The 25,756-nt window shown below is 43.1% G+C and overlaps 1 protein-coding gene across 9 annotated transcripts in view; it reads right to left on the bottom strand.

Moving 5' to 3' along the window:
- Positions 1-25,756, bottom strand: part of PTK2 (protein tyrosine kinase 2) — a 259,877-nt gene that overhangs the window by 153,166 nt on the left and 80,955 nt on the right. For 2 of the 9 annotated variants that reach the window (XM_089898667.1, XM_089898668.1), the window contains exons 1-3: positions 22,121-22,235; positions 20,374-20,600; positions 11,843-12,009 (exon numbers count right to left, since the gene is read on the bottom strand). In XM_089898667.1, coding sequence (XP_089754793.1) covers positions 11,843-12,009; positions 20,374-20,600; positions 22,121-22,178 — 452 coding nt within the window. In that variant the 5' untranslated portion in view covers positions 22,179-22,235. Of the gene's footprint in view, positions 1-11,838; positions 12,010-20,373; positions 20,601-22,120; positions 22,241-25,756 lie in introns of those variants that run through there. The other 7 variants (XM_089898666.1, XM_089898673.1, XM_089898671.1 and 4 more) reach the window with 5 other exon arrangements.

The raw sequence follows: 25,756 nt of genomic DNA, 5'->3' as shown, positions 1-25,756 counted from the left end.
TTACTGACTCGTCCCCCCACCCCCACCCCACCACTGATTTGTAGGTATTCTTTTTTTTTTTTTTTGCAGTACGTGGGCCTCTCACCGTTGTGGCCTCTCCCGTTGTGGAACACAGGCTCCGGACGCACAGGCTCAGCGGCCATGGCTCACGGGCCCAGCCACTCCGCGGCACGTGGGATCTTCCCAGACCGGGGCACAAACCCGTGTCCCCTGCATCGGCAGGCGGACTCTCAACCACTGCACCAGGGAAGCCCTGTAGGTATTCTTTACATGTTCTGGACGTAAGGCCTTTGTTAGACTTAGTGAATATCCTCTCCCACTCTACGGCTTGCCTTTCACTATTTTAATGGTACCTTTTAAAAATTATTTTTAAAATCTTTTTATTTTAACAGTACCTTTTGAGGAAGAAAGTTTGTGATTTTTATGCAGTCCTATTTATTCCTTTTCTTTTTAATAAATTATCTTAGTGTTTTGTTTATAAAATATTTGCCTACACAAAGGTTATAAAGATACGAATTGTTTCTACAAGTTTCATAAACTGCTCTTTTAAAAATGTATTAGGCTCACAGGGAAAACAACGCAAAGTAATCAGTACAATTCTTTTGGTTCAATTAAGGGTAGAAAAAATGCAAGATACACATACACAGGTTCTGCTGAGATTTTTAAGTGTCCGTCTTATTAAAAGACACAATGGCCAAACAATGCGGTTCCGTTGTACCTCTGCCCTCTGAAGGAGTTCCCATAACTCACTGCAGATGTTTCACACTGGGCAACTACTTGTAGAAGCACAACCAGGCACCTTATACGAACCATTTCTCTTAATCAACATAATAATCAAAGAACAAAAGTGTACTTATTTACATTCAGCAGACCAGGTGAACAATGCTGGCAAAAGCAAGCAACCAGTTCCCAGGCTGGAAGCTCCAGGATCAAACAGGCTGCAGGAGGCTTTGGTATTAATGTTACTGCATTTTAATGGTTTAAAAAAAAAAAAAAAAAAAAACTGGTCCAAAAGTCAAACATTTGGCAGCCTGGCTCCACCTCCACACTCTTAGCATCCAGCATCCTGATGATGACATCAACTAACGTTTAGGGACCACTCAGGATATGACAGAAATAGTGATCAGCATTTTAACCAGATGACTTCTTTTCATCAGCAACAACCCCCACAGATGCAGAGAGAATGTGGGCTCTGGATCAAGACCGCCTGCGCCTGAATTCTGGCTCCATCACTCGTTCACTGTCTGCCATCACCTCTCTGTGCCTCAATTTCCTCATCAGGACGCCAGGAGAAGTGAATGAGCTGTCACTGCACACCATCACAACCATCTTGACGGTTTATCTACCTCATCAGTCATTACTCAACGAAGATTTACTTCGGCACTAACCACCTACAGGCACAATTCGAGAGGCTGGGAAGACATTAGTGAGTAAAACAGGCACGAAGTACCAGCCTTCAAAGAGTCTCTACTTTTGTGATGGAAGCCAGACAGCAAACACATAAGTATCTTTGAGGTGGTAGGTAATGTGATAAAGGCAAATAAGGGGAGTAACAAATGATGAAGTACTATTTTATAAAGGGAACTGGTGAAGGTCACTCTGACTCAGTGATACCTGAAGGAAGATCTAAAGGAAGGGAGTTATGCAGTTACGTGCGGGGGGGGGGATGTGTAAAGGCCCTGAGGCCAGAGGGTGCTTGGGGGCAAATGCAGCTATAGCCACTGACCGAGGGCAGTGAGTAACAGGGCTTCCGGGGGGCGTGGGATCAGGAGCCTGCAGATCTCACAGGACCCTCTGCTCATCATGGTGGTGATGCTCATCCCAGTGAGAAAGGAAGCACCAGGGGCACCATGGCCAGCGCAGTAACATCACATTACTGAGGCCTAGCCAGGTGGTACTAGGTAGGGCAGACAACAGGCACCAAAGGGAGGCCAGGAGGGGACTGGCCGGAAATAGTGACCAGGTTACTATTTCACCCAATTTTCATAGATGGGGGAGAAACGAATTTTGGGAATTAGGTGCCACAGCTATTAGGAGGCAGGCCTGGGATTCCACTTCAACATGCCTGAATGCCCAGAGGCAGAATGAAACTAAGAGAAGGCACCTGTGCTTAGAAACAGAGAGGAATGTAAGTTGATCTTGGTCATGGGGGTGGGCAAGGTCTTTAGATCATGTTAAGGGTTTTGGTCCCTGCTTCAGCCCACTACCGTCTAGCATATTCCCCCTCACAACCCTACGGAAACTTTGCTCAAGGCCTCCCACTTTAATTCCAGTCCAAACACCTCACCCCAGTCCTTAAACCGCAGCACCTGAAGCCCACAGCCTATCCGCCCGCTCGCACCAGCAACGCCACTCCCTTCTCCTCCGTGAAACTCACCGTCTTCCTCATACTTCTGCTGCTCTTCTAAGAGCCTGGCTGTGTCCTGACACATTTCCACGTCTCTGCTCTAGGCCACTCCATGGATTTCTGAGCAGCAGCTAACTACAACATGCCCCAAATAAAACCATCCTTTTGCTTCCACTAAGTAATATATTAACATTAATGCCACCAACAACTAACTTCCTCAGTCTCACCTCCAACTATGAGCACCAGGATACCCACGTGCTAACGGACTACTGATGGGGAGGGGCAGGCAATGTTTTTGAAAAGTTGAGCTGGATGAAGATCTCATAACCCTGATAGGAGAAGGATTAGCTGGCCAGACTGTAAGTAGTGAAATGAACAAAAGTACAATTTCACAGAACTACACAGATGACCCTCATAAACAATGTGGTGTGGACAGCTCTTTCTTACAATAGACTTCCAATTTAAAAACCCTAGAAGGAAGGGTAGAAACAGAAACTCACCATTTGGTAAAAATTACAGTAATGAATACTGCAAAAAAGAATCACCAATGATGCTGAGATTAGTGGGTGAAAATACAATGAGAAACAGAGTATATGCACAGTCTCTGTACTTCCCCAGAAGATATTACTTAACTACAAAGGGGAAAATAATAACTTTATAACAGAGAAACCTGGCCACCACCTTACATCAAACGATCCAAGTTAAAACCGCCAGTAAAATGAGTCATAGCATCATCGAAGACTTCCTGCTAAAATGCAGTGAGAAAATCAACACCTTGGCTGTGGTGCTCTTCCCCAAATGCATAAGCTCAATATAATCATGAAAAAAAAACAAAAAAAAAAACAGACAAACCCAAATTGGGGAACACGGTACAACCAGCCAGTGTTCTTCAAAAGGGTCAAGGTCATCAAAGACAAAGACAGCCTGAGGACTTGTCCCAGATTAGAGAAGGCAACAGGACACTGAGACACATGGTGCTCTGATCTGGATCCTGGGCCAGAGAAGGGACAACTGTGAAATTTGATGACGTCTGTAGATTAGTTAATAGTATTGTATCAATGTTAAGTTCCTGGTTTCAATATCTGGACTATGTTTAAGTAAGATTTTAACATTTAGCGAAGCTGACTGAAGGGTACACAGGATTTCTGTGTACTATTTTTGCAACTTTTGATACATATTGAGAATAAAAAGAAATTCTCACATACCTAAGACTGACTATTCTGTAGCTGTAATAACAAATAACCACCAGAACGAGTTTTAAACCAGCCTGGTCAATAAACATCAGTCTTGTATAGCCACAGACTGGCCAGAAATCTGTTCATCTTTGTGCTGTCAGTGTCTGGTGCAGAAGCATCCAATAAATGTTCAATTAATAAATCAGCAAATTTGGAAGTCCATCCTGTTTTTTAAAGGGGTCACTTCCAAACTTGTCAGAATGTTCCTCTATTTACTCTCTTACTGCTTTAAATCTTCTAAAGAACTCTTGTTGAATTCAGTGTTATAATGAAAGACTAGCTTTTCAAATTAAGGTATAGGCACACGGAATGTCATTTCAAGATAACATAGAGAACTATCAAAATACAATCTAAAACTTCCTAAGCTATCATTAGTCATTTTCTTTTGTCATCTTTGAAAAGGGAAACCTTTCCTCTACATAAAAGACTTTTTTTTTCCTGCAAAGGTCTGGAAAAAAAAAAAAAATCATCCCTTTGCAGAGCGAGGAGAGGAGCTGCTCAACAGCCGTGAGCAGGAGAATGTGAACCACATCTGATAACGATGAAAAGGACTTTCTTTTTCACTTGCTCTGCAGAAGCCCCACAATTCTCTCTCAAATGCCAAGAGAGCCTCCTCTCAGACCTGGCTCTCAAAGCCCTGAATCCTACACCAAAAGGACTGGGCCATTTAATATCTGATTAACCTGCTCAGAAGTCAGACCAGTCCATGTAGGTGATTCCAGATAACCAAAATTTAGTTATCAAAATTTAACTAGAATTTAATTATCTAGGTGCAAAACTTTAAAGTTTAAATCTGTTTGGTAGAAATCTCTCAAAACTGCATGATACCTTTTGCTACACTATAAGCTAGGTATGGTACTGTAATTCAAACTTTTCTGGCTGACTCAAGATCCTAGCAAACACCATCTACCTAACCGAGATCTCCCAGGACCCCAGGGACAGATGAGCAAGTGCCTGCTCCCTGAAAGACTGGGAAGGAAGCAGGGCCCGTGCCTGTGCATGCAGCGCAGTGGCCTCGGGCTCTGCCTCAGGACCCGAGGATTCCACACAAGTCCCTGAGGGCCCTTAAGAGGACGGGAGGGGGCAGGGTGCTCTCCTCACAGAGGTTCTAGACAGCGCATCTCCCCCGATCCTTTATTTACATGTTCAATATTGTCTTACCCATCTGATGTGTTCCCAACAATATTCTTAGGTTTATTTTTCTTTTTACTTTGTAAAAGTATATCATGCTGTATGTCATCTCCTGGGACTTTTTGTTTTTTAACTGAGGTAAAATTCACATAAAAAGTAACCATTTGAGGGAATTCCCTGGCGGTCCAGTGGTCAGGACTCCACGCTCTCACTGCCAGAGCCCGGGTTCAAGCCCTGCTTGGGGAACTAAGATCCTGCAAGCCGCGTGGCGCACCACCCCACCCCGCAGAAGTGACCACTTTGATGCGCGCAACTCAATGGCATTGCTATTTAGTGCATTCACACAGGTGTCCTGGGGCTGCCTTTTGTCACACGATGGTATTTGTCTAAGATTTATCCACACTGTTGCAAGTCCTGATCATTCATTTTGACTAGTGTAACATTCCACTGTGAATATTCTGCAACTGACTTAACCATCACTGGTTATTCTATGAACGTTCTTGGGTCTCTAGCCTAGTAGAGAAATGCAAGAGTCTCTCGAGGACAGAACTTGAAGTGGAACAGCAGGATGGAAGGGTATGTCATGAGGATGCTATGCCATTTTCCCGAATTTTTTTTACCAATTTACATTCTCCCCAGCAGGGCAGGCAAGATCCTGTCAGATCCATAACCTCTCCTGCTATTAATTCTGTCAGACAACTTACTTTTTGCCAACCAGACAGTGTAAGATGGAATCTAATGGCCTAGATTCGTACTTCCCTGAGCACTGAGAAAGACGATAGTGTCTTCCTGTGATTACTAGTCAAACTTGTCTTCTCTTTCATGAAAATAGCCCAAGTCTCATGCCAATTTGAGACTTCATATTGATCAGTAGAGTGTCTTCTCATATTGATCAGTAGAATATCTTCTCCTAGTTGCAACTTGTTTCTGCACTTTTTTTTTTTTTTTGGCCGTACTTCACAGCTTGTGGGATCTTAGTTCCCTGACCAGGGACTGAACCCGCACCCTCAGTAGTGAAAGCACAGAGTCCTAACCACCAGACCGCCAGGGAATTACCATTTCTGCAGTTTTGAAAATACATCTTTTGATAAACAGAATGTTTTCACCTCATTAAAGTCAAACTTATTATTCTCCTCTTTCAGAGTGAATGTTTTTGGAGTATTAAGAAAACCTTCCTACTCTAGAGCCAAAGACACATTCAACTATATTTTCCATTAAGCTTTCTCTCTTTTTTTTTTAAAACTTAATCCATCTCAGGTGGATTTCTGTGTACTGTTCAAGGTAGGATCTAACTTTGTTGTTATTCTTCCTACGAGGATAGCCGTTTATCAAATCAGCCCTTCCTTTCCCCAATGACACGTCATGGCATCTCTGTAAGGCCATCCTGCCCGAGACAGTTACGACCAAATGCGTGTGCTGCAGCTGCTCACCGAGGTCTTAGAAGAACTAAGACTCCATTAAACAAGTTTAGATCTCAGGTTTATTTAACAATATGAAGAGATATTAGAGCAGATACTGCAAAAAAGAAAAATCTATGTTCAAAAACCCCACAGGAATGGAAACTAATATCCAATTATTCTGATGAATCTTGGCACTTTCATTTGAATATTAACATCCTACTTCTCAAAACTAAAGCCAGAGCTGCAGTTACCCTCACATGTCCACCCATGGACTGAGGAGGTCTCAATGTTCTGTTTCTTGTAGTCACATACCTAACACAGGAATAAAGAAAGAGCTGGTGCATGGACCCAGTTTCTACTCTGCCACCCATTTAAGCTGTGTGACCACGGGCAGGTTATCAAGCCTCTCAGGCAATGTCTGACACACAGCAAGAAGCATGTTAATATGAAGACTGTTACTAACGTAAACTAGTCCTGTTCAGTTCCTAGTTGATAATTTCATTATCACTGATTCAACTTCCACTTAAAATATTTTGTACTGGGTGCCTACTATATACCTGGCACATCCAGAACCGAGCAGTGAATACAATGGAGTCCCTGAGGGAGAGAGACTGTACCAGGCAGGCAGTGGGCTCTGTAGACAGAAAGGCTGGAAAAGGCCCTGGGGAGGAGGTGACAGTGGAGCACCTGCCCTAACGAAGGGAGGTCCAAGCCAGGCCGGAAATGGCAGACGAGTACACACAGCAGTTGAGCATCAAGTTCAAAGGCACCAGGAACAATCTGCTTGGTTTGTTCAAGAGCCAGTAAGAGCGCCAGTGTGGCCAAGGTCAAGCAAGTGAAAAGTTGGAAAAGATAAAGGCAGAAAGAGAAGTGAGATGAAGGGTTACTGTATTCAACAAGCAAGAAGGCTGGCAACAGAGAAGAGACCATCAAATGAGACCCTACCCTGAGTATCTAAGAAAACAGAAAACTAAGATTTCAAATCGCTCAAATGGAGGAAGGGGAGGAGCAGCAGACGGAGACGAGGACCCAGAAGTAAAATCACAAACTCAAGAGTGGGCTCCAGGGGTGACGGGGGGCTCCCGGGGTGATGGGGGGCTCCCGGGAGTTTCTGAGCAGGGACGACCTACACATTTCCTTGGATGTTTACAGTTTAAAAGATTTGTCAGCAAATTCGGTGAGCTCTACCTTAAACATATCTCGGTACAGCTGCTTCTCATTCCTTCAAGTACTACTCCCCACAGCCATCATCTTCTGTGACTTTTTCCTGGGTTACTGCAATAACCTGTCCATTGGTTTCCTGCATTTATCCAATAAAGAGTGAATTTAATGCCAAAGGCAGGTCTAAGGTGGGCAGAAAGAGGAAGAGAGGTCACTGGAGCAGCCCCAAACGTCAAGGCTAAGCAGGAGAAGACAGACCGTGATGGTCAGTAAAAGAGGAGGAAAACCTTCACCAGAACAGTCTGGTATACGAGAGGCTAAATGAAGGACGTACACTCAGTATCCACAGGGGAATTGTTCCAGGATCCCCCGCAGACACCCAAATCCTCGTATGCTCATGTAAACTGGCACAGCCTGCGTATGTAAGAGGCACACACCCTCTTGTATACTTGAAAGCATCGCTAGATTACTTATAATAGTACCTTATACAATGTAAGTGCTATGTAAATAGATGCTGGCACAGCAAATTCAAGTTTTACTTTTTGGAACTTTCTGGAAGGCCCCCCCCCCCCGAATTTTGTATCGGCGGTTGGTTGAATCCACGGCTGCGGAACCAGGGAACCTGCGGACGCTGAGGGCCAGCTGTATTTAGACAGGAGGAAGTGACTGCGGCCGTGAGCTACTGCAGAGAGTGGACTGGACAGCGAAGGGACAGACCCCATCAAAGCCAGGCCCTCAGCAGGCTGGGCCTTTTCCTTTGAACCATAAATTATTATTATTATTTCTAAATAAATTTATTTATTTATTGTTTCTGGCTGCGTTGGGTCTTTGTTGCTGCGCGTGGGCTTTTCTCTGGTTGCAGCAAGCGGGGGCTACTCTTCGTTGCGGCGCGCGGGCTTCTCCTTGTGGTGGCTTCTCTTGTTGTGAAGCACAGGCTCCCTGTGTGCAGGCTCAGCAGTTGTGGCATGTGGGATCAGTAGTTGTGGCTCGCGGGCTCTAGAGCACAGGCTCAGTAGTTGCAGCACACGGGCTTAGCTGCTCCGCGGCATGTGGGATCTTTCCGGACCAGGGCTCGAGCCCGTGTCCCCTGCACTGGCAGGCGGATTCTGAACCTCTGTGCCACCAGGGAAGCCCAAACCGTAAATTACGTAGAGATGTGTTTTTAAATTGCTCAATATACTGTTGCGTGCAGGATCCTATATTTCTACATTAGAAAAAATAGTTAGATACATAATTTTAAAACTAGTGTTTACTTACTATTGTTTGCGCTCTTCCTTTTAATTATTAGGAGAGGTAAGTTTTATTCCTTTAATACTAGTTTTGCTTTATACATTTTGAGGAATGTCTAGGAATTTATAAGTTTAAGAGTTATATCTATTTCTATACTTATTAAATTCTTGGTGAAATGAGCCTTTTATTGTTATGTAGTTGCCCTCTACATCCATAATAATTCTTGTTTGCCTGAAAATTTTTTGCACAGGATACTAATAGCATAATACTCATCTTTTTTTTTTCCTGGTTATTATTTGTCTGGTATACTTGTACTCATGTTTTATGTGAGAGTTATTCAAATTGAAAATCAGGACTCATTAGTAGGTAGGAAAATTCTTTTTACTATTTATTTATTAATTTATTTTACTTAAGTAGAACAAAACAGAATGACATTGAAAAGAAACCCTTAGACTTTAGTGTAAATAATAAGGCTGAGTATGTTTTGTGAAATATGTAGGTCCGTTATTTACAAATAGCTCTGAGATACACAAACAGGTATATGTGCACTAAATCTCAAGGCAAAATACATTTCTTCCTGTAAGTCAAAGAAAAATGTTTGAACAGCACTGTTTTGGATACAGCCTATAAATAGCAGAGAGCTAGAATTTACTTTTTAATCACACTCTAATACCCTCTGACCATTCACCGTTAGTATACCTGCATCTTATTCGTGATTTCTATTTATCCTGTTTCCCGTGCCTTTTCTCTATCTCTTTCCTTCTTTTTGATCCCTACGTTTCTCTAATACCTACTTACCCAACTACGGTTTAAGTTATATTTCTAATGTTTGAGCTTTTATCCTCGTATTTAAGTTATATTTCTAATGTTTGAGCTGTTACCCTCGTATTGAAGTTATATTTCTAATGTTTGAGCTGTTACCCTCATATTTAGCCGATATCTGTTCTTGAGGGAATTTAACTGTGCAAACAAATACAGGCTGCCAGTTATATTTTCCCACCACTTTGAACGTATAATCCCCCCATTGTCTTGGCATCAATCATGCTGTAAGAAGTCTCAATTTTTCTCTGCTTGCTTTTAACATCCTCTCTTTTTCTTTTGTACAACACTATTTTACTATAATTTGTCGAAGTATGCGTTTAGTTTTATTCGCCCTGTTTGAGATTTTTTGTTAATCCTGCATTTAAGGATGCACATCACTCACTGATTCTAGAAAGTTCTCAGCTATTTTCTCTTCAGATTATTTCCTCTTCCTCATTCTTTTTATTCTCTTCTTCAGAATTCCTGTTAGAAAAGGGCTGACCTTCTCATTCTCCATGTTACATAAACCTGCTTTCATAATTTCCACCTGTTCATCTCTGTGCTACATTTTGGGCAAATTTTCTCAGATCCACCTTCTTGTTTACTAAGTTTTCATCTATGTCTAATCTGCTGCTTTATCTATCCAATGATTTCCAGAACTTCTGTTTTGTTCTTTCTCAAATCTGCTTGGTTACTTAACAGCCTCCTGTTCCCCACTGACACTTTAGAACAATCTGTATTAACCCTCACACTCTGGACGATACCACGCGTGTATCAATGGTATCTCTGATCACATTTTCTTCTCTCATCGCCTCTACCGACGATCCATGCACCTTCACTCATCTCATAAGCCTAGCTACACTCTCAGAGTTTCGAAGATCACATTATTCCCCTTGGGACAGGCATGTTGATTTTAAAAACCCATACTGTGAAGTCAGATAGCTAAATCCAAATCAAAACTGTGTCACAAACTATCTATGTGAATGCAGCTTAAATCAATTTTGTTGTGCCTCTGTTTTCATCTGTAAGATAAGGATAACAAGTCTTTACCTCCTAGGGTTTGGGTAAATGAAATATACAGTTTACAAATTACAAATAAATAAATCGTAAATAGCACACAGCTGGCACAGTGCCTGGCTCTTAACAGCCACTCGATGGTGACAATACATCAAGGTCACCATCTTCATCACCCTTCATTTGAAGAGGGTCAGCCAAGTCTTCCTTACGTTTGAGGATCCAGGCTCCACTAAAAAAGTAGCCTACTCAAGTTTACTTGAAATTAGGTCAAATAAGGTGGCTTCAAAGAACAAAAGCAAAGCTTGTATGCACAGGGATCTACATTTAACACGTTACTGAGCACTACAACTATTGCTATAATGAAGGCTGCCTCTGACATGTCTGCATGAATTCAGAAGGTAACAAAGTTGTGCTGATTAAAAATACCTAGAGGTATTTTCAAGTAACCTTTAGATATTCTTAGGTTTTAAACACTCATTTAATTAATTGACCAAATAGATGGAAGTCAAATCTTTGCCAGCCAGTGATGAAAAGCAACCAAACTGTATTCTCACGGACTATTTTGTTAGCTCGGTTTCAGCTATTTGCTGAATTTGAAAATACGACTATATTTCTTTGATAAACCGTAATTGGGTCAAGATTTTATTCAACTAAAGATTTACTCACCTAAACATATCTGTTTTTCTTTTTAATCTTTCTAATCTTCTCAACTTAGACCCTTGAACTGAAAGTTACTGACATTTGAATGCTCTCTTCACTCTACAGCGATCTTTACTTCCTCAGCATTATCTATAAAAACGGGAGCCAGTGTGGAAGAACCCCGTTCTGTAAGTTATACTTCTCTCAAACGTGCTTTTAGATGTATAATTTCCTACAAACATCTTGGTTTACTTAAACGTGAAAAAAATTATTAGGAGAGAACCAGGAAAAGGACAATTTACAGGGAATTCTTTTAACTGACCTTGAATGGTTTTAGTTTCATTAAGGTCAGTATGACTCACTAAGAGATTACTTCCTAATTTCAATGTTATGTGTGAACATCCAAGAGACGCTGACTCTCTTCGGTGGGCTGTGGATTACTGTACTGGGCACAACAAAGCGAGCTCTGCAGCCCATTAATAAGGTAATTGGGTGTGGTCTCCTCCAGGCACAGGGAGCCCTGCTGCACGAAAGGGTGCCAGCAGAACAGGAAGTAAAAGGACTAGGGCTTGAGTCCTCCTCAGAGCAGAGGCTGGACAGAGCAGCACAGACAAGAGAAGTGGGAGGAGCGACAGGTCATCACAAAAGCATGAGATCAGTCAGACGCCTCAGCAAGTCCAGGTCAGCGGTGCCCCAAGACAGACTACACAGGAGTGCAGAAAAGATCACTAGTTAATAATTACCGGCCAACTCTATTTATACAGGAGTCCCAGTGACAATCAGTGTGAAAATTAAGCATAGATAATCATCCCCTTGTGCGTGTCTCTAATATGCAAAACAAATCAAGTTCGAGTCGCCCCAAAGTAGGTTTGTAATCTTACTTCCACTCCTCTGGTGGGTGTGCAAGTTCATACTTCTCCCTCACATTGGAGACACCCATATCCAAATGGAGCCAGTGAACCTCCTCTGACCGCAGGTGACTGAGGCGAAATCCATAGCAGGCCACGTGCTTTACTTTGTGACTGTCCACTATCTTCTGAATGATGCCCTAAAACATACCCCCCACAAAAACGACTGTTATAAACAAAAAACTGCATGCTAAAAATTAATGCAATGTTCATTTCTTTTAGTTAATTATCAGAAATCTTTGGTAAAAGAGTATCAATTTAAATAAATCACTTAATTTTACTTAGAAATCTTTTTTCACAAAAAGTATTTTTATGAACAAAGAAAAGTTTTTTAAAAACCACAAAAAGAGGCACTTCCCCTTTCTTTATTGATTTCTGCAGCTCCACCTCTGCGTCACCCCAACTCATCAGAGCACACGGCCACACCTCAGGTGGCTTCCTAAGAATGAGACCTGTGGAAGGTTATATACTTTCTGAACCAACGATATTGTTGAGAACAGGCTGCAACCCTAATATCATTTTTAAAAAACACACATTTAGGAACATATAATTAAGGCCATGTTTCTGATAGTACTGATGACATATGAAAAGATACTTAAAGTTAGGCCTAGCCACCTGCTCTTTGCTCTCTATAGGTTAACATGCAGCAATTCACAATAGCCCCCAACCTAACTTTTCTAACACGTGTGCCCCATGAGTTCAGAGGAGATGAAGGTGACCTTTGAAGGAGGGCATCAGGGAAGGCTCCCTAGGGAAGGCGTTTACCCTGGGGCTGTGGAAAAGAAAGTGTTATTAGAACTGATTCTCGCCCTGTGCCCACAGAGATGTGTAAGTCAGGCGTCTATGTTTGTAAATGGGTAGCACACGTGGAAGACACCTTGGGAATACGATGGAGACCATCTGCCACCCTTAACGTGAGCGGGTGCTAATCACCATCCATTGCAATCTTCTCAATATTTTAGGACATTAATAAGGTTTTTTTTAATGATTCTGAGATTAACATGAAAATGTCTATCATGGAAAATCAGAACTATCTACTAGAGAAAAACACCATTGGTTTTTAAAGACTAGCAATTAACTGAAGCTAACACATAACTTATAATGTAAGACACATCTTAAAAGTTCTGCACACACTAGTATTTACTATGGCACAATGCTGTTGGTAACACAATTAAGGATGTCCCCAGCACTACCCGTAAGAACAGATAAATAATAACATGTACTATATTCAAAAACTGTCAAGGACCCAGCGAGTCCACACCACGGGCAGGACGTGTGCCGCACTCCTGTACCTGCACATGCCAACCACCCTTCCTGACTCCTCAATCCCCAGGACAAGGCTGTGCATCGAGCCCAGGAGAGCGGCAGAGGAAGGATGGAGGGAGGGAGCAAACGTGGCACCAGAGAGAAAGCATGAAAAAGAACCCGGCTGGAAGAGCTGACAACAGCTTCAGGAAGAAGATGAACTCTTACTGGGACAGGAGGCATGTCTGCAGCCTACAGAACTCGGGGACGGGGTGGGGGTGGGGGTGGTGGATTGGGGTGGTACCTGGAATGAGCATAAAACGTTTTTTCTGGCTTCTGGATTCAAGGCCTGAATTTCTGACAGGGCCGCCGTGAATGACAGTGCAGGCTGAACACCACCCAAGGGCATCCTGCCAGGGGACGGTGGGAGCCCAGATCCAGCCCCAAGCTCGCCTGCAAATCTTGTGCTCTGGGGTGCGGGATCTGCCTACAGGAAGGGCCATCTTTTCTGCTAATTCTCTGAAAGGCGACTTGTGCAGCTTTCTCGTTGCCAGCATCCAAATCCCTGAGCTGCAAAGGACAGGCGCTGGCGCCTCTTTCAAACTCCCACAAAAGCGCCTTTGTCTCTCGCCCCCGCTCTGCCAGCTCACTCCCGAGAGCACACAGGCTCTAGTTACCCTGCTCATCTCCCCTTGATTCCGATTCCACATCACCCCCAGATCTTTGTGTCTTGGTCTGTCTACCCCTCCACGCCCAGATGTAGAGTGTAAGGCAGGGCACAACCATTCCTTATACTTGTATTTGCCATCAACACCCCGGGAGAAACCCCATCTTCGCTGGGTGCCTGCCCTGATGACCCCTCGCACAGCGCAGGTGACCCTCATGTCCTCTGACTCACGGGCACACACAGGAGCCCACCTGCAGAGAAGCAGTATCAATTAGAGGGGCTTAGTCCAAACACATGGTGGTGATTAGGAGGAAGGCAGGTTCCTAGTCTCGAAGTCTTGTGGAATAGACAGAATTTTAGTCAGTTCACTTGATCGCACTGCCAGAAGACACTGGAATAATTTCAAGTCTGGGTTTGCATAACCAGAGTCCCCAAACTGTAGGACCTGGTACCTAAGCCAGGTTGCAATTTCATTCTCCACTAAACAATTAAGCAATAAACACAGGCATTCCCTTTTATTTCACTTCTTGCTTTTCTATGATGTTCCCATACTGAGTTCCGTCCCAGTCTCATTCTCTAATACTCTCATAAATGCCACTTCGGACTTAGTCTGGATAGCAGCCAAGGTTATGAGTGGACGAGGTACTTAAATATTTGATGCTAAATGTACATAAGTACTCAGTAAAAAGTACTGATAATTTTGAGAACTATTTGGTTCTGAATAACTGAACAAATAACTTCGAGAACTAAATTTTTAGTGAGAAATGCAAACTCAACGCTACCATATGGAAACATTACCACTTCCATATAACACACACACACACACACACACGTTAGTATATGTGTATATTATTTCCGGAATATGTACATTTAGAAAAGGGACTGTCTCTAGGGAGCTAAGAGGACATGGGTTCATAATATGCCACTGATGGTATCCAAATTAAACTTAAATTTCTCCTCCTGGCTTTAAAGGCTCATGACAATCTAGTCCTACAATACACAAAGCAACACTTAGCTACTCTGAAAACTCCTTTTATTCATTTATATCACAGCCCAGGCCTTAGAAACATACACTTTTCCTGATTAAATTCTCATGTTAGATATTCACAGTAAAGGACTCTTCTCAAACTTGAAAATAAAAGAAGCCAGTGTCTGCATCGTGCTTGTATTTCATCAGGAACATAGCAATTCAGCCATTTTACTACTGGGAGATAGTTATTTTCTTTTTTGTTTCCTTGTTTTGGGGGAAAGGGAGGTGGAAACGCAAGTAATCCTGCCAGGAGCATCCTTCTAGCTGTCGTCATACATACGTACAGGCACTGCTTAGAAACAGACGTGCTGGGTCAAGAGCTACTTAAAATATGACATTTTGGTAAGTACATCCAAACTATGCACCAACAAAACTATACCGATTACACTTGACACATAATGTGACAGACTGTTCCTCATCTCATACCAATAATGGATGAAATCCATCTTAAAATGTTCATCAATGTGATGCACCAAACGGGGATGGGGTTGGGGTGGGGGACGGGGGCGGGGGCGGGGGCTGCTGTTATAATTTACGTTTCCCTGATTGCTGACTAGTGAGATGAGGCTGTAATTGTGTTTGTTTCTGAAAGTTCTTGTTATGACTTTGCTTGGTTCAACCTGGCCACTTATCTTTTAGACAGCGCTTTGAACAGAAGTGACCTTCTCCCGGGTGGAGAGCACTCGTACAGCCGCGTCCCTGACGTCCGTTCACTCGTGAATGTGCACCCCTCAACTGCTCAGCAGCCACCTAAAGGCCCGCTGCATGCCTGGTGCTAGCGACCCAATGACGATGAGATGCGATCGTGACCCTGACAAGTCTTAGAGCTGAGCAGGAAGAGGACGTGATAATGAATGCATGCGGGAGAGTAAGTCATCTGTGCGGAAGGTAAGGCAGGGGACAAGATGATAATGGACATTTCATATTGTTAGCTATCTCCTCACAGGCAGTTTGCAACATTTCTCCATTTATCACAAGAGGAGGTATCTGAGGTCACATGTATTGTTCTTAACACTGTTCATCTCTTCACTCCCTCCTAAGAATTGACTTGTCTTTTATCCTGTCCAGGGGTTCTTCTTCTCAGTGTGCTCTCTTTCAGATACTCTTTACATTTAGGAATCAATGGGTTCCCACCATTCTTCTCTGATCGCACCTGTAGAGGTAGGAGCCTAGCATCATTCAGTTACCAAAACAAGATGCGGAAATCCAGTCCTGCTCTCCGACAGCCAGGGCACCATCTTCTGCTCTTGGTTCAGCAGCAGACGAGGGGCCCACCTAACAGTCCTCAAGACAAAGCATGCACTTTTGTCTCGACAATCTACAGTCACTCTTAGTTTCTCATTGCTACTGTAACGACCACAAACTTAGGGGCTCAGAATAACACAAATGTGTGACTTGCCAGTTGTGTAGATCACAAGTCTGAAATGGGTATCACTGGGCTAAAACAAAGGCATCAGCAAGGGTGTGCTGCTTGCTGGAAGCTCAGGATGGGTAACAAGGAGCCAGGTCCTGTAGGTCCTTGTGGGCCACTGGGGGAATGAATGTGGCTTTTCTTTGAGAGAAATGGGGAGCTACTGGGGGTTTTGAGCAAATTACTGATTAGAAGACGAGCATGTTAGAGAAACAGGTCCAGGAAGCAGAACGTAAAAGTGGGTGACCGGTAAGATGGAAGGTCACAGGGCAAGACGGGGAGAGGAATGGGCTAGGGGCTCCTGAAGGACTTGAATATTCACTCCAAATAGAGAGGAAGGCATTGGAAGGTTCTGAGTGGAGGAGTGATGTGCTCTGGCTCTCATGTTAACAGGACCGTTCTGGCTGCTGGGTTGTGATGTCAGTTAGGAGACCACGTGGCTCCGAGAAAGGTGTGCAGTTGAGGTCCTAGGAGGTGGGGGATTCCAGGTACACTCTGAGGACAACGTGGACAGGATTAGCTAATGCATTGGATGCACGGTATAAGCAAAAGGAGTAAAAGATGATGCCAAGGGCCCTACTTAACTAAAAGAAGAGGAGACCCTTCCTCTGAAGCACTGATGGTTCTTTTGGAGAAAGAAAGGCAAAGACAGAGAAGAGAGGGACAGATGCAGCTGGGCGGCATTAGGTCTTAAACTGAAAATGAAACAGGTCAGAACGGGGTACAGTTGTGGACTAGGCAAGAGCGTGGGATGAAACCACGGCCACGGCTTTAAGAGCCTCTGAAGACGTTCGAGGCCAGCAGGGGAGCCAGCCTCTCGCACCCCACTACAGTGCTTCCCTCTGGGTCCACACTTCTTCATGCTCTGTGATGTCATCTAGCTGTGTTTTCAAAGAGAGCCTATGGTATGAACTTCCTACCTCCTTACTTCTCTACAGATACCTTCACTCCATGTTTTTATGATTGATAATGTACTTGGTATAGACTCCAGAGGTACAAGCTGTTCCCCAGAGCCCCTGAGGACACTGCTCCAATGTTATCCTGCACCCGGCATCGCAGATTCAAGTCTGATGTAAATGTTCTTTTCCCTGAGTAGGAGACTTCTCTGGTAGTATCTGGATCTTCTCTATACCCTTATTATTCTGAAGTGTCACTACAATGTTTCTAGATGACAAATCTTATTCAGTATTGTCCACCACGGGTTAATCTTGGCTCTTCTGCACTGACCCCACACTTATCTCCAGAGCTGCCTGAAGCATGATACTGACACTCAGCTATGGCCAAGATAAGTGAGGTTTGCGACCATGGGCTACTGATTATTTGGGGCAGGACACAACTAGCCCGCACCACTGTTTAGTAATTATAACTGGATTTCCAACTTGCACCTGATTTTGGTGGCACTTGGGCAGTTACACAGGGCAAGGCTGGCTACGGAGATGGAACGTGCCTCTGTGCCCATCTCACAGATCCCACCACAAGGAGGCCTTAGCCCTCCTCACACCTGGGTGCTGCACACGTGGCCAGTGATGGCTGGGAGCACCCAAGGCCACGAGGCCTATGCCTGAGGTGTCCAAAGCCCTTCAATGAGTACCGTGTTCCTACTGCTGCTGTATATACTCTACCTATTCCCAGTGGAGTTCTGTGAATCCTTTCAGCATCCTCTATACAATTAATGTATAATTAGCACAAATATGTAATAGGAGTGAAATCTATTAAAGCATGAGAAATGAAACCTCTGTAATGAATTATAACAAGAATCCAGATTTTTCCTGGTGAAAATAAACCTTTCAACTCCTCCAAAGGTTTGGTTCTTCTGAGTCAAGCAGTCTCTCAGATAATTACTTTCTATAGAGCACAGCTGTCCAGCAGAAATATAATGCAAGCTACATATGTTGTTTTAAAATTTCTAGCGGTCACTTTAAAAAAGTGTAAAAAGAAACAGGCGAATTCAATTTTAATGATGTATTTTCTTTAACCTAGCATGCCAAAAACAAAATTATAACAAATTACTGATGAGATTTTACATTCTTTTTCATACTAAATCTCTGAAATCCAGTTGTATTTTTACACTTACAAAACATCAATTCAGACTAGCTACATTCAAGTATTCAGCAGTTGCACACGGCTACCACATCGGGCAGTGCAGCAACAGAGTCTGAGACTCAATCTAATTATTCATCAACTCTGGATAAAAATAAGCTACCTCCTTTCAGAAAATGGTTGATTTTTAGATCCATCCATTAATTACCTTACATGAAAATACTGCATTTTCAAATGTTACAGCAGTAGAAGGAAGTGGGTTGTGAATAATACCCACCTGCCATCACAGTGACCCAGCACTATGCTGATTTCATGCTCCTCCAGGAGAGGGCTGGGTTCAAGCAATGCCAATAGAGGTGTCTCTGCCTCGTGTTGAAAACTCAGTCATCGGCTGCTAAGACTTGCTAAATTCCAGACATTTATCAATTACTGTGAAATAAAACAACTTGCTCTTTGGCCACACAGATTTGCTCGTGTTGATCTTCATAAGCGTTTAACAAATATGTTCTCATAACTTATGTATTTGTATATGGTTTAAATTTTTCTTCACAATATGAGTGTTCTGATGTCTGGTAAGTTTTTAACATTGGCTACAGGCGGACACGTGTCAGTGATCACTGGTTCTCTTCGTGGTATGATTCCGCTCATGTGCAGCACCTGTGATACTAAAACCATGGCACATCTGTCACGGAGTCCTTCCCAGGTGAATTTCTGATATAATAAATTCTGAACATTTGCTAACGTCTTGTCAAATTCATAATCTTTGAAAGGCTCCCCTCCTGCACAAATGCTCTGAAGTTTATTAAGGCCGATGTGATGGTTTAAAGAATTTCCTCTCTCATTGTATCCGAAATTTATAAAAACTAGAACATACCCTAACAGCCTTCCCATAAACGTTACCTTTACAAGGTTTCTCTCCAGTGACTGTGTTTATAAGGTTAAATATAACACAGAACTATAGAAAAACTAGAAAAAGCCAGCAAGCTTCATGGAAAGCTTGTAAAAAGAGACTACTATATTTTAAGTATAGCACATGAATAGATACTAACACATGTTTCAATCCTGAGTGAATGATTCTCCTTTTAATAATTAGTCTGTTTGAATACTCAGTATTACAGTATCACAAGAGGTAACAGAATATTATATATAACGCGTATGTAATATGTAGCCTTAAATCTAAATTCTACCAATCCCTTTACTGTACTTAAAAACAGTTAAGGCATATAAGTCAAAGAGTACAAATTACTTTGCTTCTTTATTACTGAAAGCAGGGGAGATACATCTGATGGTCCTACTCGCTGGACACTTGTCCTCCTTAAAGATGAATAGGGACTAAGTGAAAGAGCAGGAGGGAGGAGGGGTTTCTTCAACACTTGATCAAAGTAAACATCCTGAAAATTCACACTTTGAACTCAGTTTTCTGAGATCACGGTGCCCACTCCTCACCCTCAGCAACCTCTGCCTACACTGTGCTCCCCCCACAATTCTTTGCACCCACTCTCATCAGCACCCAGAGGAACGTGTGTCCAGCCACCTCTCACAGCCACACGCAGTGACGCCCCTGTCGGCCCTCGTCATCTGCGACACCCCGGGAAGCACTGCCTGCACCGCACTGCAATTAAGGCCATGGGCATCTCGCCCACGACAGACTGGAAGCTGTATGACCAGGACCTTTAATATCCCCAGAACCTTGCCAAGTGTCTGGTATATAGAAGATATACATATATTTTTTTTAAGAATCTATCCTACCTGGAGTCATGCAAATACCTTCAAAATCACACTTTCTAGAAAATAATTTATTTCAACAGTATTAGAGGCTATTTTAATTCCTTTGTTTCCTTGTATACTTCAAAGAATTTTTTTAAAAACAGGAGAGAAAAACAAGTCAATGGCATTATATGAATAATATGATGCAGTTACTATTTTTCTAAGAAATTTTACGTAAATTAAAACTCTGGTCCGTCACATATTAACTCAATAAATACTATAGAGAAAAATTAACATCTCTGAAATATGGGAATAAAAATTATTACTCTGCCTTTTTTTGGTACGTGCCATTACCATTTAACCTACATATACACTGAGGATGTGTCCTAGGAAAATGTACTTACCCTGACGTCAGTAGCGTCTCCATGCCTGATAATACTGGCCCAAGTGGTTGGCTCACTGTTGCTTTCAAAATAATGAAAGACCTTCAACACTCGCTCCATGGCCCCAGGGGAACGTTCTACACCGGTACCCAGGTGAGTCTTGGTACTTGAATTCGGTGTGTGATTCAAGTTTGGGTCAAGGTAAGCAGCTGCCATTATTTTGCTAGATGCTAGGTATCTGTCATATTCTGTAAAAGGAAAAAAAATTTTTCAGTGTACAGTATTTGAAATCTACTGATTAAAATGTGTTTTGCTGATACTGACATAACAACACTGCTCTTTATTCTCTCCCTATTTTGTTACATGCAGAAGTTGAGCCTGAAGAGAACTGGGACCTAATCTACCAAGATAATCACTGTATTCCATCCCCTACCCCGTGCCAACCCCAGACCCAGAGCAGTACCCGGTTCACAGTAGAATAATAAATATCGGTTAAACAAACTATTAAAAGGCCGGGAACCCTATCTCAGCTCCATCAAAAGTCACTGTGCTGGGGCTTCCCTGGTGGCGCAGTGGTTGAGAGTCTGCCTGCCGATGCAGGGGATGCGGGTTCGTGCCCCAGTCCGGGAAGATCCCACATGCCGCGGAGCGGCTGGGCCCGTGAGCCACGGCCGCTGAGCCTGCGCATCCGGAGCCTGTGCTCCGCAACCGGAGAGGCCACAACAGTGAGAGGCCCGCGTATCGTGCAAAAAAAAAAAAATCAGTGTTATCTGTAAACAACATAACTTAACACCACCCTCCTTTTAAATCACAGCCTTTAAATTTGTGAGAAAATCTCACTGGAGAGCCAAATATGTTAATTTTGCTGCCTACTTTTGAAAACTTTTATGTGAAATACAAGTTCTTTCTTCATACACTGAAAATTCAGTCACAACTGAAAACAAAACAAAACCAAAAAGCACATATGACTAAGTTTTTTAAAGTGTGATACGGGACTCCCCTGGTGGCTCTGTGGTTAAGAATCTACCTGCCAATACAGGGGACACAGGTTCGAGCCTTCGTTCAGGAAGATCCCACATGCCGCGGAGCAACTAGGCCCATGCGCCACAACTACTGAGCCTGCGCTCTAGAGCCCACAAGCCACAACTACTGAGCCTGCGAGCCACAACTACTGAAGCCCGCGCACCTAGAGTCCGTGCTCCACAACAAGAGAAGCCACCGCAAGGAGAAGCCCGTGCACTGCAATGAAGAGTAGGCCCGCTTGCCGCAATCAGAGAAAGCCCACGTGCAGCAACAAAGACCCAACACAGCCAAAAATAAATAGATGAATAAATTTATTTAAAATAAATAAATAAAGTGTGATAGGAGGATGTCCATTTGAATGTGAGGGAATAGCTCGGGCAAGACCACAACTCCCACTGAGAAAACTCAGAGAAGCCGGATTAGAAAACAACCCAGATGTGTGGAGCCCAAGACAGCAGGAGGTGACAGAGATGGAGAAGGAATAGGTCCTCAACAGCCGCCTTTCCCTAAAGGGCGTTTGCCAATTCTGGGCATTCAAGACCCTGAAGAGCTAAGGAAAAGGCACTAACACACACACACACACACACACACACACACACACACACACACACACGCGGTGCTATTTGTCCTTTGACGACAGCCACCAGTCCTGAAACCAAGCCCAGTGGGCACCTCCGAAAGCAGAGGGAAGTTGAAGACAGATAGAGGGGACAAGGGGCAGAGCTGATTATATACACCCTCCTACCTTTCGGCAGCATACAGATGATCTGAACAGCATGATGAATAAACGATCTAACTGACATATAACATACTACACCCACCAGCAACTCATCTTTGCAGGTGAAATAGTTACTAAAATTGACCACGTGCTAGGTGAAAGCACAAGATCCAATAAATATCAAAGGACTAAAATTCCTGAGAGTATATATGCTCTGTGTTGTGTCTAGCATTAAGGTGGACACCAACAAAAAGGTAACTAGCGGGGCTTCCCTGGTGGTGCAGTGGTTGAGAGTCCGCCTGCCGATGCAGGGGACACGGGTTCGTGCCCCGGTCCGGGAAGATCCCACATGCCGCAGAGCGGCTGGGCCCGTGAGCCATGGCCGCTGAGCCTGCGCGTCCGGAGCCTGTGCTCCGCAACGGGAGAGGCCACAGCAGTGAGAGGCCCGCGTACTGCAGAAAAAAAAAAAAAACAAAAAAAGGTAACTAGCAAATTCCCAACTGTCTGGAAATTAAGCAATGTATTTCAAGTAACTTATTAGCCAAACAAGGAACTCAAACCCTCAAAGGGTTTCTAGGGTGCTGAAAATACTCCGTATGTCACTATAATGATGGATATGAGTCTTTATACGTTTTTCCAAACCCACAGAATGCACAACGCCAAGAGTGAACCACCATGGAAATGACGGACTTTGGGTGATCACGATGTGTCATTACAGGCTCATCAACTGTAACACATGTTCCGCTTTGGTGGGGATGCTGACAATGGGGAGGCTGTGCATGTACCAGAGCAGGAGGCACGTGGGAAACCTCTGTACCTTCCCCTAAATTTTGCTCTGAACTTAGAACTGCTTTAGGAAAAATAAAGTCTTAATTTTAAAAAAGCAATCAATGTAATTCACCATATTTTCAGAAAGGAGAACCAGAGTTATCTTAATATATGCAGAAAAAGCAACTGATAAAGTTTACCAAACACTCACTCATAATAAAAACTCTTAGCAAGACAGAAATAGGAAAATACTTCCTTAATCTAATGAAAGTATCTACATTAAACTTAAATTAATACTGCTGGAAAAGAGTCCCTCCCCCCCGTCCCGCCCCCTCAAGACTGGGCTAAGTCAAGAATGCCCAGCATCACCATCCCTAACTTGACAGTGTTCCAGAAGTCTTAGCCAGGTTCCACAGGCAAAAAAGGGAGGTAAAAACACAGGGTATGAAGGAAAGAATAAAACCATCATTACTACACGACTATGTATAAAGAAAATTTGTAAGAATCTATAGATAAACTAATGGAATTAATAAATGAATTTAGCAAGGTTGCTGGATCATAACAAAATCAGCTGTACTTCTGATATCTTAGTTATCTCTTTCGCTCTTCAAATGAGATGATAAGGATGAATAAATATATTATCAATTGCTTCCTGAAAAGAAACACCACTCCTCCGGAGTGGTCAGAAGAAATGATATACTAGTGATGAAGTGACGGAAAATCACTACAGTTGACCCTTTAACAACACCCGTTTGAACTGCCCAGGTCCACTTATATGCACATATTTTTTCAACAGTAAATAAACACTTCAGTACCACACAATCCCTGGCTGGCTGAATCCCCAGCAGCGGAACCGCAGATACAGGGGAACCCTTACACAGGGGGCTGACCACAAGTTATACGCAGATTTTCGACTGCGCGGAGGGCTGGCACCCTGGGGCCCACGCTGCTCAAGGGTCAGCAGGACACATAATAGTGAGCGTGTCAAGGGAGGAGCTAAACCAGAAACAACACACAATCTGGATATACCTCTGTGGCTAAGCATCAATGGCAAAATCCTTCATAAACCTTCAAAAAGTAGGCCTAAACATTCTTTAAAAGAAAAACCATTGCTGTAATGTCACCAGAGCGAAGCAGTTTTCCTAAAACAGAATGTGTCAAAATCCGATCTGTGCTATAAATTCTCAAACTGGCAACATCTCCACCAGCGAGCCTTCCTTGACCCTTCTGGACAGTTCCGTGTGTGTGTCAGTTAACCACCACCCACTCCCCTGGTGGTGGCGTTCCAAGTCTGTCTTTATGATGGGCTTGCAGATTCTGAGAGCCTGGCATCTGGGTCACAAAACCGTGGATTAGTCAGTTTGTGGGATGGTGTCCACTACGGAATGAAAAGTCCCAAGCGTTGCTCTCTGCTACGCTGACTATTCTGTTTCCAAACAATTAACAGAATTCTCTGTTGTTCGTGTGGTTCTCTATTTGTTTTTGACCCATGGCTAAAGCTGTACCATTGGGGCTGCCAACTCTCTGTGTCTCTAAGTGACAAAAGCCCTTCCCCCTCCTTTACCAGAGAGGTAGGCTTTTATAGATTTTGTAATTGTAGCCCTCTGTAATCTGTGGCCAGTTGTACTTTTTAGAACTTTTCAAGATTAACAAGTCATAGGCATCGGCTACTTATGCATACTACAGAATATCTTTTTCAAAAAACTATCAAAGACATGGAAATGAAAAGATTTTTAAAGTTGGCTTATTTACGTGGTTTAGACCCCTACTCTCCCAGCTATCTGTGGTAAAGGACCACAGACCTGTCACAGACCAACACTTTTGTAAAATACAATAAAGAGGAATTTCCAGAAAAATGAAATTTCAAAATAAAAGCATACAAAAGCCAAGCACGAAACTTCTATCATCAGAGTCAGTGAACATAAATTACTGTCAAGTTGCTATAGAAGTTTCTAGATGCTTACACCAAATTCTACCCTTACTTTGTCCTACACTGTTAACGGTTCCAGCACCAACCCCAGTCTGCTGGCCACAGTTGGCCGAGTCCAGGCTCAGGCACCAGGCTGCCTGGTACAGCAAGAGGCCAGTGCACTGGAATGGGAAATGGGAAAGCAGATGGCCTGTCAGTGGTGGCCGCTGACCTTCCAGCTTCAGGTCTCCCTTTCATTCACATACTAACTTCAGTGCCTAACTTCTTTTCTTGGGACAAGTAGGGCAGTCCCAAGGCAGGTGTGAGGAAACAGGTACTGACAACCTTGGCACTGAGCCCAAGGCTCAGCCCACAATCCGATATAAATGTTCCATAAAACAGCACATACAGAAGAGGGAGAAAAGTACAAGGATCACAACGATCATCTTACTCCAGAGCTGCCTAGTTTATATTCACTGTACATACTAAGATCCCACCAGGACAGTAACCTCATTACACTTGAAATAAGCCGGCCCTTTAATAAAACTTGAGATGCTTGCCAGAATATGAGAGTAGAAACAAAGAATGCAAATTGATACAGCTACAGTTTTTAAAAAATTAAGACATCAACAGGTTTGAAGAGTTTTTAAGAATCTGATAATGACCCTAAAGTAAATCCTTAAACAAACTAGACTAGTGTGAAAGTTTTCTTCTCCTTAATTTTGTTCTTTTACACAAGATTTGGGTTTATTTTCTCATAAAATATCTAACCTGAATATCCTAAATGTCCTACAGTGATTTTACTAGACAGAGAAGCCAACATTAAATTACTTAAATGTTTAATATTATAATAGCAATGTGTGGCTGTTTATATTTTCCAAACTCCCCCTCTCCCAATTCTCTTCTTCCAGTGTGACTTTCAAGAGGCGGAGTCTACCTTCCTTCCCCTTGAATCCGGGTGGGCTTCAGACTAGGCTAAGATACAT

This window comes from Delphinapterus leucas, chromosome 17 (assembly GCF_059928025.1).
Source record: "Delphinapterus leucas isolate spDelLeu-1000000601 "Yukka" chromosome 17, BTC_Dleu_Yukka2, whole genome shotgun sequence".
Lineage (NCBI taxonomy): Eukaryota > Metazoa > Chordata > Mammalia > Artiodactyla > Monodontidae > Delphinapterus > Delphinapterus leucas.
The sequence above is the reverse complement of the archived record's forward strand: the minus strand, read 5'-3'. Positions and strand labels throughout refer to the sequence as shown.